Consider the following 15,914-nt stretch of genomic DNA (forward strand, 5'->3'; position numbering starts at 1 on the left):
TCATCCATATGAAAATAAACTTGTACCTGCAGGACATCCTCTCATACCATCCATCTTCATATAGCCAGGACAGCACTCATACAAGACAGTTCTGTGGGATATAGATAAAAGCACAATTAAATCATATACAGGACAAGTGTATACTTTTTTTAGCTAATTCTAATTTTTAACTTTTTATTATTAATTTTTCATTGCTATGTACACACTCTCCAGACCTTCATCCCTTTTTTATCATTCAGCCTTTTCTTTATAGACCAAAAATTGGTTATATTTTACAAATTGTAAGGCTTTTGAATTTATGGAGTGACTGTCATCATTAAGTTTAAGTCCTAGGAAGGAACATGGGAGGGGATGTGGAACTCAATTAGAGTTATTAAAAGATTATGTGACTAGAACAGCAGCTGAAGAAAAGTAAATGAACTGTCTATCTTGAAAAGATTCGATGGGATTGAAGAAAGGTAAAAATAAAGAAAGTGAGGACATTGATAAAACCTAGTGGCAGCAGGGCTGTAAAGGAAAAAGAAAAAAAAATAAATTACCCAAACAGAAATTAAAATGACAAAAGTACATATTGGATCTAGGGACTAAACAGGTATTTAGGACAAGGTCCTGTGGATTGTATGGTGATAGAAAGTAGAATGTTAGAGCCTCAGTTTTTCAAGGAAGTCTTTGAAAAAGCTCAGGAGTGAGGGAGAGATCTAGTAACGGACAGACATAAAGCAGGTTATAGAGAAGAAGACAGGGTGGATGGACACAAGGGGAAGTTCACTGTAGATGTAGTGAGGGTGAAAACCAGAATACAAGTCAAAAACAGAGTTAAAAAAAGTATGTCATCACAGCATACATAGTATTTAGCAATACCAGGGACCAGGAGCTGTTATATAATGATGCAAATAAAGTATTCTTCTTTAATAGGTATAAGCTATACATAACAGTGAACCAGGGCTAACTGATAATTCTATATTGTAACATTCAATTTAGCATTGATAGTCTTATAAGTTATAATGTCTTCTTGATTAATATGACAGAAATAAAAGCTCTACCATAGAACTGCTTGACAGATTCTCCTTTCTTACATGAAAGTGCAAATTCATTAAAGTTATCACAGAGCTGATTTTGGCTCCTTGAGAGAGGGAATGCCAGCAAATTATACATTACCAAAGTTTAAAACAGAAACCTTAAGAAATTAGATTTCTGATATTTTCAAATTATGCTACACTGTGGATGACAAATTAAAACATCATGGTTTTACAGAAGTTATTTTTATAGGTATGGCCAATGCTGGCAGTGCTAGAATTCTGAACACTAATTCCTTGACAGTTTTTGCTACCACAACATTCCAGTTTTTAATCTGTAGGCTCTTTCGTGGCAGATGAGTACACTTCTTTCATTTTTCCTAAACTAACAAAACATTAACCACAAACACATTAAAATGAACAGCTTATTCAAATGAAAAGTTGGACTTAAGACCTTCAACATCCAAACTACTTGAAGACATTGAAAAATGAAAGTAGACTGGAAGAACAATAGCATTACAAAGCATTCTTTTAAAAGTGAGGATTGTAATTCTGTATTTGACAGCAATCTGATAGAGCTGGTGAAGATTAAAGAGTTTTTTTTAAAAAAAACAACTTAGTCTTTCATTTCTCTGTGCTATGAAAATATTTTGTCTCCATTCCCTCATATACATATACACAGATGAGATATTCATCCTTCTGCCATGTGCATCTTTTCAACTGAGGAGCCATATACTGAAAGCATTTGTATAGTACTTTTCAATAGATCCCTTTCTTTAAAGCAATTCACTGAATGGCTGTTGCCTGGCGATGGAAGAATAGCATACAGTTTAGGCTAAGATTTTCTAACTAATAAGGGAATTAACCTTATACTCTTCCTTCTTGTTGCATCCCTGCCAGAAGCTAATAAAAAAAAAAAAGGTCTGATTAAAGAAAACTGTGTAGTAAAATAGGAGTCAAAATGTTCTCCCAGCTGTGTAAAATGCTTTGTCATGAGAAAATATTTCTTCCTTCCATGGGATAGAAAATCTCTCCCACTCACCCCGTGAGCAGCTATGAAATATTGCAGTATTACTTAGCTTTTGGAAAAAATAAAAGAGGAAGCTGAATTATAAGCATAGAATAAGACATGGCAAGTTTAGTCTTCTTACCATGTCCAAAAATGACACAATTAATGAAAGGCAGAAAATTGGCTGAACAACACAGTTAAGAATGAAAATGCTACTTCAGCCAAGCATTACAAGATCAGTGATTTTTTTCTGCTATCTAAATTGTTATGTACAACTCAGGGTTTTGTTGATTTTTTTTTTAAGTCAGCAAGGGTTACTGTAAGTTCCCACTTACAGTATTCATATTCCCTTACAACTGACTGCAATTAGAAGGTCCATGTATCAGCTGTATTCAAAATGTAGTGAGAAGCATGGAATGGGAGAAAAAAGATCTGTATGGAGGATCCCACAATAAGATTAGAACCAGCTAAAACTCAGTGCAAGATGCAGTTCCTCAGCACCACCTGTCTATAGACACAGTACACAGGGGAAGTACCATCTCACCCCATGTTATCCTCATCTGTATCTCTCTGCTAGTTCAATATAAGATGGTGCCCAAGTGAAGAAAGCAGTAATTCAGATAACAAGCAATGCTTGATTTTTGGTGTTTTGGTTTTTTGGGGTTTTTTGTGTTTGGTTGGTGGTTGGTTTTTTTTGTTTGGTGGGTTTTTTTTAAAAGATGTTTGCAAAAAAGCATTCTTGAATTTTTAGAGTTTTTGGAATTTTTTTTTTGGTGGGTGTGTGTGTTTGGTGGGGGTTTTTTTGGTTGGTTTGTTTTTTTTTTTGAGTGGTGTTTTTTTGTTTGGTTGGGCTTTTGTAGCACAAAATTGTTCTGACCTGATCCAAAGAAGTATATTCCAAAGGAAAAAGGGGGCATGGCAACACTACCTTAAATCCTTGTTATTCTTGGCTAACAGAGCCAGTTTTCAGTTTATTCAGATCAGCTCTGTGACTCATCTGTTTCTACTCCTTGCTGGCATGGAGATAAAATACTACAGTGAAACAGTGGAAAGACTTCTGGTCCCATAGACTGATTTTAGCAAATCTTTAAGTTGCATCCCAATTGGAAATTTACAGTAGAGGATAGAAAGTGTACAAATTAACATTTTATTGACTATATATTACAAGTTAGGGAGGACTTGTTAACATGGACATACTAACACGAGAAGAACCATTGTCCTTTGGATTAGCATTCGTGTTACAGTAACCTCTTGAGTCACGTCTGCATTTCTGTTTTGCATACAGAGTATAAAACTCCCATTAACAGTTAAGACTAAGTTATAACAGATGTTCCAGTACATCCACACAAAAAAAGCCCCTTAGGAGTTTTATGACTTAACTCACTCTCTCACACACGCTGTTTTCCACCTCCAGCCTTGCTCTGTGAGTGCTTGTACAACAGTAGGAGTGTTAAAAGAGGAAGAAGAAGGTAGGTGGTGTGATGCGTAGATTCTCATGCTCAAATCCCCCCAGCCTCACTGCTCAATATTTTCCTGCAGTTGGCTGTAACAGGCTTCTTGCTTACAGCCTTACACAGACTCTGTAAAATGTTTTACAGCTTACATTCCTCTAAATTCTAGTCAGTGAAGAGAACAAAGTCACCACCTGACTTTAGTTCAATAAGTCCAATCTGCCTGTTGCTTCAGGCTACTTTTCCTGACACATGAAGGTATCTACCACTGCATAACTCATTTTAGTTCTGGAGCTCACCAAAATAATGAATTCCCTGTCAGATTTGTGCTGAGAGCAGACTCTCTCTCATGGGAAGACGTGACAGCTATCTAGGAATAAAACCACAGGAGTAGGTTGTATTCCAAAACTGACTTTGAGAATACGCAAGTTTCAGTCTAAATAATCCTCAGGAAATACCCTTCTTTCCAATATGTCTGCAGCAGAATAAAATGTAGTGCCAAAGAAGTCAGTGGTATGGCAGACTTTGCTCAAAAGGTGAAGTATTTTGAATGACTAGTAGCATGTCCACTGAAGTAAAAGGGAAGTCAGTATTATAATGCCATCTGGAGGAGAAGGAATGCCATCTGGAGGAGAAGGAAAGATTCTGATAAAAACTATAAACCTATGGGTCCTGAAAAAAACTGAAGGTAGAGGTGGGGCAAATAACCACACACGGTCTAGTTTGACTGGAAATCGATCATTATTACCATCATCAAATGCATAAAACCCTGCAGTCAGTATGAAAAATTACTTCTAATCTGCCTGGATTTGCTTATAAAAAAAAAAAAATCAAAAATCAGGAGAGGAGAGACTGGTTAGGATTCCAGACAGTCAATTACATTCCAAAGAAACTTCTAGGCATTTAGAATAATCAGATTGCTTGTGTGGGTAGGATGTTCATCATGATTTATGCTATGTCTACTCTAATTTACTGCTGTTACTTTCTTCTACCTCCTTAAACACTATTTAGTAACCAATAAAGTTTACAGTAACAGAAAACTAAATGTGACAGCTTGGCCCATGAAAATCAGGTCTTTCCCTCAGCTCTGGTGGGGCCATGGTATCATTCTTCATGTCCAGACTGACTTTAGAGTTGAGACTTCAAAGCCATAGCAGCACTTGAAAGACAAGACCATGTGCTGGAATCAGTGTCTCGCTGTATCAGAAGTATAACTCAGCTCTATTTATTTATGGAATGCTGTCAGAGCACTGAAAACATTTTCTTAGCAAGAAAATGGAAAAAAAAACCACCTTCCTACTACTACATCTTCCCTTGGTCTTTTTCCTAAGGATCCTTTGCAACACTGTGTTATGACATGTAGCATCTTTCAGAAACCTCAAAAAATGAAAAGCCTAAGACACCCAAGAGGAGCTGTAGAAACCACAATCCAAACCCATTTCAGGTCCTTGTCTGACTACTGTCTGATTTACATGTTTGATTTTAAAAGTGATAAAATCATTATTAGAGCCATTTTTCTCACAAAAGTAATAATTTTGGAATCTTAATCGCTTTTACATTAGTAAGTATAGGGATCATGCTCAAAAAGGACCATGAACATAATTGTCAGCCAGAACAGCTGAAAAATGAAACAAAACGTAAAGCTGGCTTTAAAAAAAATGAAAATAATAAATAGGAGAAGGAGACTTTTTTAGTTATGAAAGTGTCATATATGCAGACACACTGAAGAGAGCAGGAGAGACTGTAGCCATATTAGCACTGCTAGTGATGCATACATACTCTGCATCATTTTTTGTGCTCCCCCCCATTTCCCAGCACAAACTTAGGTTGTGTCTGGACTTAATTCTTTGTCAACATAGAATTCTGCAACTTGCTGTAAAGAACTGTTCAATGAATTTCATACATTTAACAAATTCTTGTAGTTGCAGTTTTAACTTGAAAGTATTCTGTTTGGAAAAGCTCAGTTTGACTCAATGTGAGCTATGTGTAATTGTTTAAAGTCAAATATATGTAGAGATACATTTCCCAGAATTTATTATTGCTTCTATGTTTAGAAACACTTTTTTTAACCTAAAGAATGAACTGGAAAATGTGGATCTTATTTACTCATTACTCTGACAATCAGGAGAATAAAATTGTGACTAACATTGAAAATTATCAGTCGCTTCTTGTTCCAGTTTTTCTGTCTAGTTTATTTAATGAATTATTGTTGATCAGAAAAACGTTTTCAAGAGAATTTAAGAGCTTGTTTACAAAGCGAATCACCTTCAACTGGCTTACGTTGCTAACACTGTGGGTATTTTTCTTCTATTAAGCTCTGTTAAGGAAGCCTTTGGCACAAACCCCAAAAAATCTCTATTCCACATTACATTAACATCTAAACCAGTGGTTCATGTTCATTGGGAAAGTTTTAAGAGTACATCTTACTTTTCAGTGGAGTTAAGCTCTTCATACTTATAATATGCAACATGTATCAACATATGTTTATGTCTTAGGGCACACAATCTCTCAGTGACTATTCAAATTCTGTACTGAAATATTACTTGGGTGTTTGGAAGAGTTTTATAGGCTTTGACTAAGAGACTCCTAATATCCAAAGACAAGAGCTGGAATTGAAGCTTGGACTCCCTGTTCACTCAAGCCTTTCTGAAAATGTCACCCCAGACCTATTTGGACCCTGTAAGAGGATAGTGGAGGAGAAAAATAATGATTTCCTGTGACAATTGCTGAGAAAATTATCCAAGTAATTGCATAACAGCAAGAGAAATTGTGGTACATGAGAAAAACATCAGTTTATTATATTGGGTAAACAATGTCAGTTCCCATTAAATTACTTCATTCTAAGTGGCAAGTGGAGTAGATAAGTTCAGGACTTGGGATTTTGCATATGTTTACATTCTGAAGCTGCTCTATAGCTGACAAAGCAGCAGTGACTTCGACATTTTATCACAGAGAAGGCAATGACGTGTGTTCTGAAAACTGACAATTGAAATACACACACAATTTCAAATGAATGCCAAACTCACCCAGATTTAATCTGTATCCACAGCCACATTCTGATTTCTTTTTCCCTTGTGGATACATGGTCTGAGCACACAGCTCTGTTGGGTAGTGCTGAGTTCTTTTCACAATTGGCCTATTAGATACCTCTGTGGTTTTGGATATGTCACGTAAACTCAGATCTCTTCATGTTTAAAATAGAGCTATAAATACTTGAATCAGAGAAGTACTGCCAAAGCTAATACTTTGAACTCCTGAAACCTAAAAAAGGCTATATACTATGCTGTCACTTTCAATCTTCCTACTCCTTTTGTGATTATTTTTGGCGATAATTATTGGATCAGTTATCCAGGTGGTTTTAGAAGTAGCTAAAGAGAAGCTGTAACCCTGTAAAATTATGAACTGAATTCTTCCTGTGTCTGCATTTGAAAGAAACAGTTTGACTCTGAAAAAATGAGAGTTTTCTAATTGTACATTATATTATCTCAATGAATGGGGAATAGTTTTGAAACAAAGCATACTTACGCTTTCTTTCCACAGATGGCTCCCTGGTACCAGTTTCTACAGGTGCTGAAGTATTTCCTTTTTGTTCCCATAACTTGCTGAAGGGCACAGACATGTGGGCTATGGGTGTGAGTGAGAAACATTTTAAAAAGAAGTTTCTGTACATCTTTGGAAACGTTCTATATAAAATCACAGCAAATACTATTTCTGTTAAGCAACGGTAAGAAGTTAACATCTGGCTTCAGTTCCCAGGGCAGGTGTGTTTTCAACCAACCACAGTGCAAGGTCCCAGTACTGCCCAGTTGGGTTCCTTGGCAAGCCCACCCTCCCAGCAGGGACAGAAGATTTCCTTCCATTTTGGTTTGACCCTCTGTCTCTGATGGGCAGTGACCACCAGCTGTGCCTAGTCAAGTCTCAATATGCCTTACATTTCTCCCTTCCCCCTGTAAAGTGAATTAATTACCAGCCACCAGGGGCTGAGCTGTGAATACCATCAGGCTCTTTCCATTACAGTTTTTGTCTTGTACACATCTGTGCAGCTGAAGGTCATGGGGAAATAGGAGGAAAAAAAGTGCTTTGTTCTTCATGTTGAGGAAAACCCTGTCTTCTGTAAATCTATCAGCTATTTTGATTACCAACCATTTGGAGTACCACAGGCACCTAAGTAAACATTCTGGGAATTACTGGGGACCAAAGGGTAAATTGGCATGTAAATAAAAGGAGTCACAGTTTTCAAATAAGGAATACTTGCTCCTTAGCATGATGGTGTACAGAAGAGGAATTTCTTAAGGTCACATTCCATAGAGCAAAGGCATTTGTCACTAGTTTCTATACTTCTACAATTAAAACCATTCATTAGTTCAAAACTTAGAACATATATTTTACATCAGCAGGAAGCCAGTAAACTTTTTCTATTTGAAAAGCTCAGTGTGTGAACAGCAGGCAAGAGGGAATTCAACAATGGACGACAGGATGGTAAGCAATTGTTATTCACAGAACGTTTTTTTATTTAAGAAGACCAAAGGAAAATATGTTTAGGCACATGTGTCTCCCTGACACCAGCTGTTCAAACTATTTGCATGTCTCTGAGCAGCCTGGCTTGTAAGCATTGTCTTTTGGGTACCCTGCCGAGCAGCTTGCTGCATTGCCTTAGTGGGAACTAAGTTTTACAAGGAGCTCCCAGTATACATTGCCGTGGTAGAAAGCATTTAAATAGAGTTCATTATTTCCTTTAGGTTGGAATAAAGAGAGAAAATACTGTGGGATAAGTGTCAACTTTATTCAAACATTTGAAACCATATATTAAACATTTCTGACATTCCATCATCTGTGAACTGTAATTAACTTCACCGATTCTAAAATGCATGTATTTTATTCATTGAGAAGTAGTGATTTTAGATTTTTTCACATTTTATGACATTTTAACAGTATTTTGTCTCCTTTTGAAACTCCTCAGAAAGCTTTTTCTTTAGGAACAATTCTTGTAAATTTAATTGTGAAAGAAAGTTCTACTTGAATAATAGTAAAAATTCATAATGAAAAATCACATTTAATATAATGCAAGAAGAAAGGAGATAATAAAGATTAACAAGCTCCTTTTAAAAATAGAAATAAAACCCAGTTACTTACCCTTGATCACGCGCCCTTATTCGACTATGAGCTAAAATCTTGTCATAGTGAGCAGAAGCAGCTGCTTGTTCAAAAGCAGACAACAAAAAAGTGGAAAAGGTGAATAAGAAAAAGATCGTCATCTTTAGTCCTCTGTTGCTTCTGGCAAGTCTAGAAGAGAGAACTGGCAAAGGGTCTGGAGAACTGACAATTTATATACATGTTGGAAGGTGGTGGGAGGGAACCACAGGATCAACCTGAAACTTTGTACCACCCTCCTTAGAACAACAGCTTTTGCTGCCAGCTTCAGTAACCTAAATTAGTACCATATATTAACCACATAAACCAGTCTTTTTAATCCCCTATTGACTGATTTCGTCCTTATTACAGAAGGCTTAGCATTTTATTCTGCTGACACAACAGCAGAGAAAGTTTGAGAAGTTTAGATTTTTGACTTATGATTTAGTATTTATAGCACTGAAGCATCCAGAGGTTGTGATCATTGCGTGTGGTTTTGTTCAAACCCGGAGGAAGATGTGGCTGTTCCCATAAGAACTGCACTGCTTTCCTTTGTTTTCCATATCCTCGCAGTTATCAACTATGAGCTATTTAACTAGTGAAGCTGATGAAAGTTCCAAACAATACTGTTGCCAATAACCTGGAATAGTATTTTTTGTCTTGAGAAAAAAAAGCTGTATTAACACATTCTGATTGTGAAGTAATCACACAGGCAAATGCGGTATTTGCTTAAATATTTGGTTTAATTCTAATAATAACAGTTGCTATTACATAATGCTTTTATTCAGAGCTTTATGCAATCATTTAAATATCATGGAGTATCTGAAAATTGGAATATATACTTTTCTATACTTACTAGCTGGTCCTTGAGAGCCTCTTGTGAATTAAGTGGAAAACGTAATTCTGAGCAGTAAATGAGGAATGAGGCAGAAGGGTGAAGTGACAGGCTCAGATCTCCAGTGAAGTGACAGTCTTAAGGCTCCAGGGACAGCTGGTGCTTGCACTGCAATCCAGGAGTTTGCAATTTTCATGTCAAGGAAAAAAAAAAAAAAAAAAAAAAAGCCAGTTAACTATAGAAGTGTTTGCATATGAATACATTTCACGGTATAGTCTATAGATCATTTTAGATTTTTATGAAAAGTGAGTTCTAATGGCAATAATGTGCTGCAGTTTCTTTCTCCAAACCAGAGCAACTAGTGAGGTGCATAACTGCAAATGGCTGCAGCATTGCACTGACATACCTGGGACCGACCTCTTATTACAGAACAGCCACAGACGGGGCAAACTGCAGAAAGCAGAGACAATGATTATTTCCTATATACCATCATCGGTAAAGGTTATAATTAGGCATAGGTATATAAACATTTTTATATATATTAAAAAAAAAAATATGATTAAGGTCACGTCTTACATAACCATAGCACTTCATGGTTTCTAAGGTTAAGAGCAGAGACATTTGGTCAAATGGTAGGTGGACTTCTTCTGTACTGTGACCAGTACACATTCTACCTGCAAATGACTCGAGACAGCTCATGGAAGTATTGGCATCTCTAGACTCACTGTCTGTGAACTCAGTAAAACTCCGTGCCTGAAACCATCAATGTTAGATCAACTGATGGAGATGACAGGTCAACTCTGTGATATAATATTACAAATTTTAGAAGAACATCACTGCTGCACTCCTTCTATTCCTCTCAGAGCTTTTTATCTCATTCTGGTCTTTGCAGCAAGAAATATAGTGGGAAATACCACCTCTTAGAAGTCTACCTGTGACATTTCAAGCTGTTAATTGTCCTCAGTTGATTACCCTTTGCATTTCTCAACCTACAGATGAAAAAATTTAGAAGATATTTTGTTAAAGTAAATTAAGAAACTTCAGAAAGTCCCCGAACTGTCCCAGTAACTTGTCTTCTCAGGAGTGCCTTCCTTTTGAGTCTCTGAACTCTCAGCATATCTCATGCTTTCTTCTACGCTTACCATGTAGCATCAAAAAATTAGTAGAAACGAATACTGCTGCAGGCATTGAGCTCCTGTTGCTTACACAGGTATCTACCGCAGTTAAAGAAGGGGCAATCTGAGCAAGGCAAGTATTTTTATTTCCAGATTTTTCTAGCTTTCTGATTAGTGACCTAATCTCAAATTACAGAGAACCCCATTTGTTTTCTGTGTAGAGTACAGTAGGCTATAATTCTTAAACTTGTAGTTCTTATTAACGACCTTACTCTGTTTCCACTTGTCTTTGTGATAGGAGCTGGACATAATGTGAACAAATAGTGATCCTAAGATGATTCAGCTTCCCATTTCCATACATTACTGTTACAAAGCTCCCTGTTCCACTTCAGTGGTATAGAAGAAAAGATCTGAAGGATTATTATATGTTAAACATTATATCAACCATGGTGGCAGGGGTAATAAGGCAGCACAGAAACTGGTGAAGAAATACGCAAACATTAAGTCATACTAACTAACCAAAGGATAATCCACATTAAACCTTATAGCAACCCTGGTGACATCATTACAATTAATGAGACAAATGTTAGTAAAAAGGAGTCAACGCAGACATAAAGTTTGTTGAAATAAAGTAGTATGAGGAAGAAAACTAAATCATAAGCTTGATTTTCTGAGAAAGCTCTAAACCACTGAATGAGTTGTTATGGTGAGTAGTGTAAAAATACACAAATCCTGAAATGGATAAAGCTCATCTTTAAGTGGAAATTACTTTTTTGAAAATCCCCAACCCAACTGAAGTTGTACAAATTTATAATTTAAAAACTTTCAGTGAAACAAGTAAAAAAAAAAGCCAAAAAACCAAAACCCAAACAAACCACCAGCAAAAAGCATCAAGAAAGAAAAAAAAACCCAAACCAGTCCAACTATATGAATTGTATTCCTCATTTATGTTTATGTTATCCTGGATATAAAAACAAATAATGAAGCCATGCTCTGATTTGCCTGTAATATAATGGTGTGCACCAGAGTAATAATTTTCTAATTTGCCAGCTAAAATACTGTTCTGGTTAACTAACACTTTATTCAGTTGTGGTAATTGCTACTTTGTTTATTTTAATTTGATCTTTATTTAGCAAGCTGCCTACCCCACCAAGTAGCCACCTTAGGTTTTTTTCTTCCTTTGGCTAAATTCTTTGTGCAATATTATACTTCCTAAGGGATATGATGTTGAAATTCTAATTATTAAATGTTGGAAATCTAATTATAAAATACATTAAAACACCTCATGGATCTGAATAATTATTCTAGTAATAAGATTTTTTTATTATCCACAGCATAAGAAGCATATCTAAAGAAATACCTGGAACAAGAATAGAACAAGTGCTGATTTTCACCTCACCTCGAAATGTAAATAGTTTCAAGATGAAAAGGCCAAGGGGTCCGCTATTCTGAATTGTTTCTTGCATTTCTCTAGAGACCTCTAGTGGAGACAACCCTGTAAAAGTAATTTTCTCAAGGCTGCGTTAAGTGTTTACTTTAGAATTTATTGTATGATATAGAATTTATTTTATTATTCCTAAAGAGGATTAGTTTAATTATATGATGCAATAATCCTTGCATTCAAATATTTAAAAGTTTGAATAAGTGTCTTTACATCAAATTAAAGAGGAAAAAATAAGCATCTATTAGTCACTTGTGGCTAATTGTACTCACAATCTACAGAAACTTATCAAATAAGAATAGAAGGAAATTAAAGTTTTTTTCAAATACTTTCTTCCTAGTTAAAACGTGCAGATGTTTTAAATCATTTCAACGTGTGTTGTGTGCTGTACATATTCTGATTCTTTATTTTATAACTACGTGTTTATTTTTTCTTGTGTGAGTGGATGCTCAGTGTGCTTTGTATGTACCTCTCCTTTAACAGCAGAGCAGAGGAGCTGACTAGTTTGAACTCAACTGATGTTTAGACAGCCCAATGTCACATGAGACGAATCCCACCCTTTGCATCCTTTGTTGGGTGGTTTGTGTTTCAGGGAATAGACACTTAGAAATACACTACGTTGAATAAGATTACAGTACCATATGTTTTCTGGTAATCAGCTGGATTATTACCCTTTTCCTCTGTTATTTCTCAACCTAATGGCTAGCCCCACAGGGCCTTTTACTGGTATTCTGTCTAAATTTTCACTTTTATTAAGGTCATCTTATTAAACATAGCTACACCACACCTGCAGAAGCTGATTAATTTTCATCCTACTTTGGTTTATTTATTCAAGACTTTAGAGTCTTCTCATAAATCTCATTGGGATTCTCATTGCCAAGCTATACAATTTTAATGTTCTAATGTTTCCCCATTACTCAATTCTTCTGATCATTACATTGCTTTTGTCTGAACTTCACCTCCCTTGTCAAAGATCTTTCAGCCAACAAGATACACAAAAGTGAAAACAAATCTCAACATTGTTCTATTATGGTTCCAAAGAACCCAATACTAATTCTGGATTAATTTCTCTCTGGTCATTTACTGCAGGACTTAGACAAAGGACGCTGCTTCTAAATATAACTTATTTCTGTTTTATATTTTAAATTTCGTATGACACGCTTCTGCAAATGTTTTTTCTTGCTATATTTCCACTGTTTTTCACTAAGCTTATTCTATACTTTAGTGTGTCTTCAAAAGCTTAACCAATATATTAAGGTGTTTAACAAAGTAATTTTGTATTTATTCTTTCCCATTACATCCCCCAATGAATGTATGGCATAGCATGTGTATGTATATGGGGATTAAATCACAGAAAGCACTGATAGATGGAAAAGCAGAGAGACAACTGTAAGCCATGTGAATTTTGGACCAGAAGGGAAGGAGAAAGGAATATTTAGAGTTGTTATTGTGACTCAGAGTTGGAGTTACCAATCAGTACTTTGGCTCCTGCATTATATAAGGAAACACCCACCCATCCTTGGATATCCTTGGAAGCTATAGGTGTCTAATTATTAGACAAATCAACAGAAGTCGCAAAATTAATCTCAGCCCTTGGAAAATGTTATCTTACATTCTCATGGAAGTAGAGATATTGCTAAATTTTAAAATATCATGGTACATACTACAGGTTTTGGTTATTACAAAACTATTCTATGATGTTTACACATAATTATTAAAATTTAAATGTAATGTTCCTAGAAATGATCCTACACTAAGACTTGCAGTATCTAATATCACAGAATCACAGAATGGTTGGGGTTGGAAGAGACCTCTGGAGATCATCTGGTCCAACCCACTGCTAAAACAGGTTCACCTACAGCAGGTTGCACAGTCGCGTCCAGGCAGGTTTTGAATGTCTCCAGAGAAGGAGACTCCACAGTCTCTCTGGGAAGCCTCTTCCAGTGCTCTGTCACCCTCAAAGTAAGATTTTCATACTAATCAGAAAGGACTTTCCTGTGTTGCAGTTTGTGCCTGTTACCCCCTGTCCTGTTTCTGGGCACTCCTAAAAAGAGCCTGGCCCCATCCTCTTGACACCCGCCCTTAAGGTATTTGTAGACATTGATAAGGTCCCCTCTCAGTCTTCTCCAGGCTACACAGGCCCAGCTCTCTCAGCCTTTCCTCACTGGGAAGATGCTCCAGTCCCCTCATCATCTTTGCAGCCCTCCGCTGGGCCCTCTCCAGTAGTTCCCTGTCTCTCTTGAACTGGGGAGCCCAGAACTGGACACAGTGCTCCAGATGTGGCCTCACTAGGACAGACAAGAGGGGAAGGATCACCTCCCTGGACCTGCTGGCCACGCTCCCCCTAATGCGCTCCAGGATCCCACTGGTCCTCGTGGCCACCAGGGCACACTGCTGGCTCATGGGCAACTTGCTGTCCACCAGAACTGCCAGGTCCTTATCCGCAGAGCTGCCTTCCAGCAGGTCAACCCGTAGCCTGTGCTGGTGTATGGGGTTAGTCCTTCCTGGGTGCAGGACCCTACACTTGCCTTTATTGAACATCATAAGGTTCCTCTCTGCCCAGCTTTTTAGCCTGTCCAGTTCTTGCTGAATGGCAGCACAGCCTCTGGTGCATCAGCCACTCCTCCCAGTTTTGTATCATCAGCAACTTGCTGAGGGGACACTGTCCCTTCATTCGGGTCATTGACAAATAAGTTGAACAGGACCGGACCCAATACTGACCCCGGGGGGTCCTGATCCCTAATACACCAATTTTAATTTTGTTTTTCCTTTAGGGTATCATTTTAAATGTTGATTTACAAACTTAGGGAAGGATTATTTCTAATAAGTCCCTCATAAGCTTTTTGTCATATGGACTGCACCTTCTTACACATTTTGGGGAAAATCTACAGCCCCAAGCATCAATATATTCTGCTTTCTCTGTGTCAAAGTGACTCTAGAGATCCCAACATAAGAATTGTTATTTACTGACAAAGTTATGTGTGTATGGCAATATTTTATAAAAAATTACAATTCAGCATAAGTTACATGGTCTTATTCCTCAATCCTGATCCCCATATTCAGCTCAGTCACCCTGGAAAGTAAAATAAGCATTAGGCAAACTCCTCACAAAATGGGAATATTGATTCCTCATCCAACAGCAGGTGATGCTGTTGCCATAGGCAAATAGTTCTCCTCTTAGAGAACAAGCACATCGTCTGATAAGGCTGAGATAAGATCCACAATGGTACCGAGTTCTGCTTACACCTTACGCAGCACATGGTAAGCGTCCCTGCAATACTGAGATGAGTGAACCAATCGATAGGAGTTAATAAGTGATTCAGGCAGCAGTGGCATGTAGTATGTGGTCCCCGGGGAGGAAACAAAAGCCCACGTCAGGGGTGCTTGTGCACTAATGTTTCAAGGTTCCCTGGTATTAAACGGTATGACAGTGAACTACACTGTGTGCCTACAATCTCTATTCTTTCCTGCTTAAAAACAAAAACCAGACAAACAAACAAACATAAAATCCTACAAGTCAGCCAGTATCATCCAGTTTATTTAGTTAGGTAAGAAGTCTCCTTACAGATATTATTTTTTTTTGGTTGAGGTTGAAATAAGAGCAAATTATCAGTAATATGCAGCTAAATGGCCCAATTAAATGCTTATTTACTCTGCTGGAAAGCTTTTACAGATTTCAAAAGTCACTTAACCTACTCCAGTGCAGGTAAAAGTTACCACACTTTTAGTTAATCAAAAGACCATTTATTGCAGTCTCTGCATTGTTAGAAACACTAAGGAGGGGTCCCCATGATATATATCACAAAAAAATGGTAGTTGTTTCATCTGTTTTGAATTTTGTGATGGTGACGGCCAACCTAAGGTAAAATTCTAAGCTTCTTGTTATTTATAGACTGTACAGTCCTGACTGCCATGAG

At 37.1% G+C, this 15,914-nt stretch overlaps 1 protein-coding gene across 11 annotated transcripts in view; it reads right to left on the reverse strand.

Annotated features, from left to right (window-relative positions):
- POSTN (periostin) overlaps positions 1-8,839 on the reverse strand; it is a 38,095-nt gene extending 29,256 nt beyond the window's left edge. For 3 of the 11 annotated variants that reach the window (XM_037376441.1, XM_037376439.1, XM_037376444.1), the window contains exons 1-3: positions 8,610-8,839; positions 7,002-7,100; positions 27-91 (exon numbers count right to left, since the gene is read on the reverse strand). In XM_037376441.1, coding sequence (XP_037232338.1) covers positions 27-91; positions 7,002-7,100; positions 8,610-8,731 — 286 coding nt within the window. In that variant the 5' untranslated portion in view covers positions 8,732-8,839. The remainder of the gene's footprint in view (positions 1-26; positions 92-7,001; positions 7,101-8,609) is intronic. The other 8 variants (XM_037376445.1, XM_037376446.1, XM_037376442.1 and 5 more) reach the window with 7 other exon arrangements.
- Between the last annotated feature and the right edge of the window lie 7,075 nt (positions 8,840-15,914).

Source organism: Falco rusticolus, chromosome 2 (genome assembly GCF_015220075.1).
Source record: "Falco rusticolus isolate bFalRus1 chromosome 2, bFalRus1.pri, whole genome shotgun sequence".
NCBI lineage: Eukaryota > Metazoa > Chordata > Aves > Falconiformes > Falconidae > Falco > Falco rusticolus.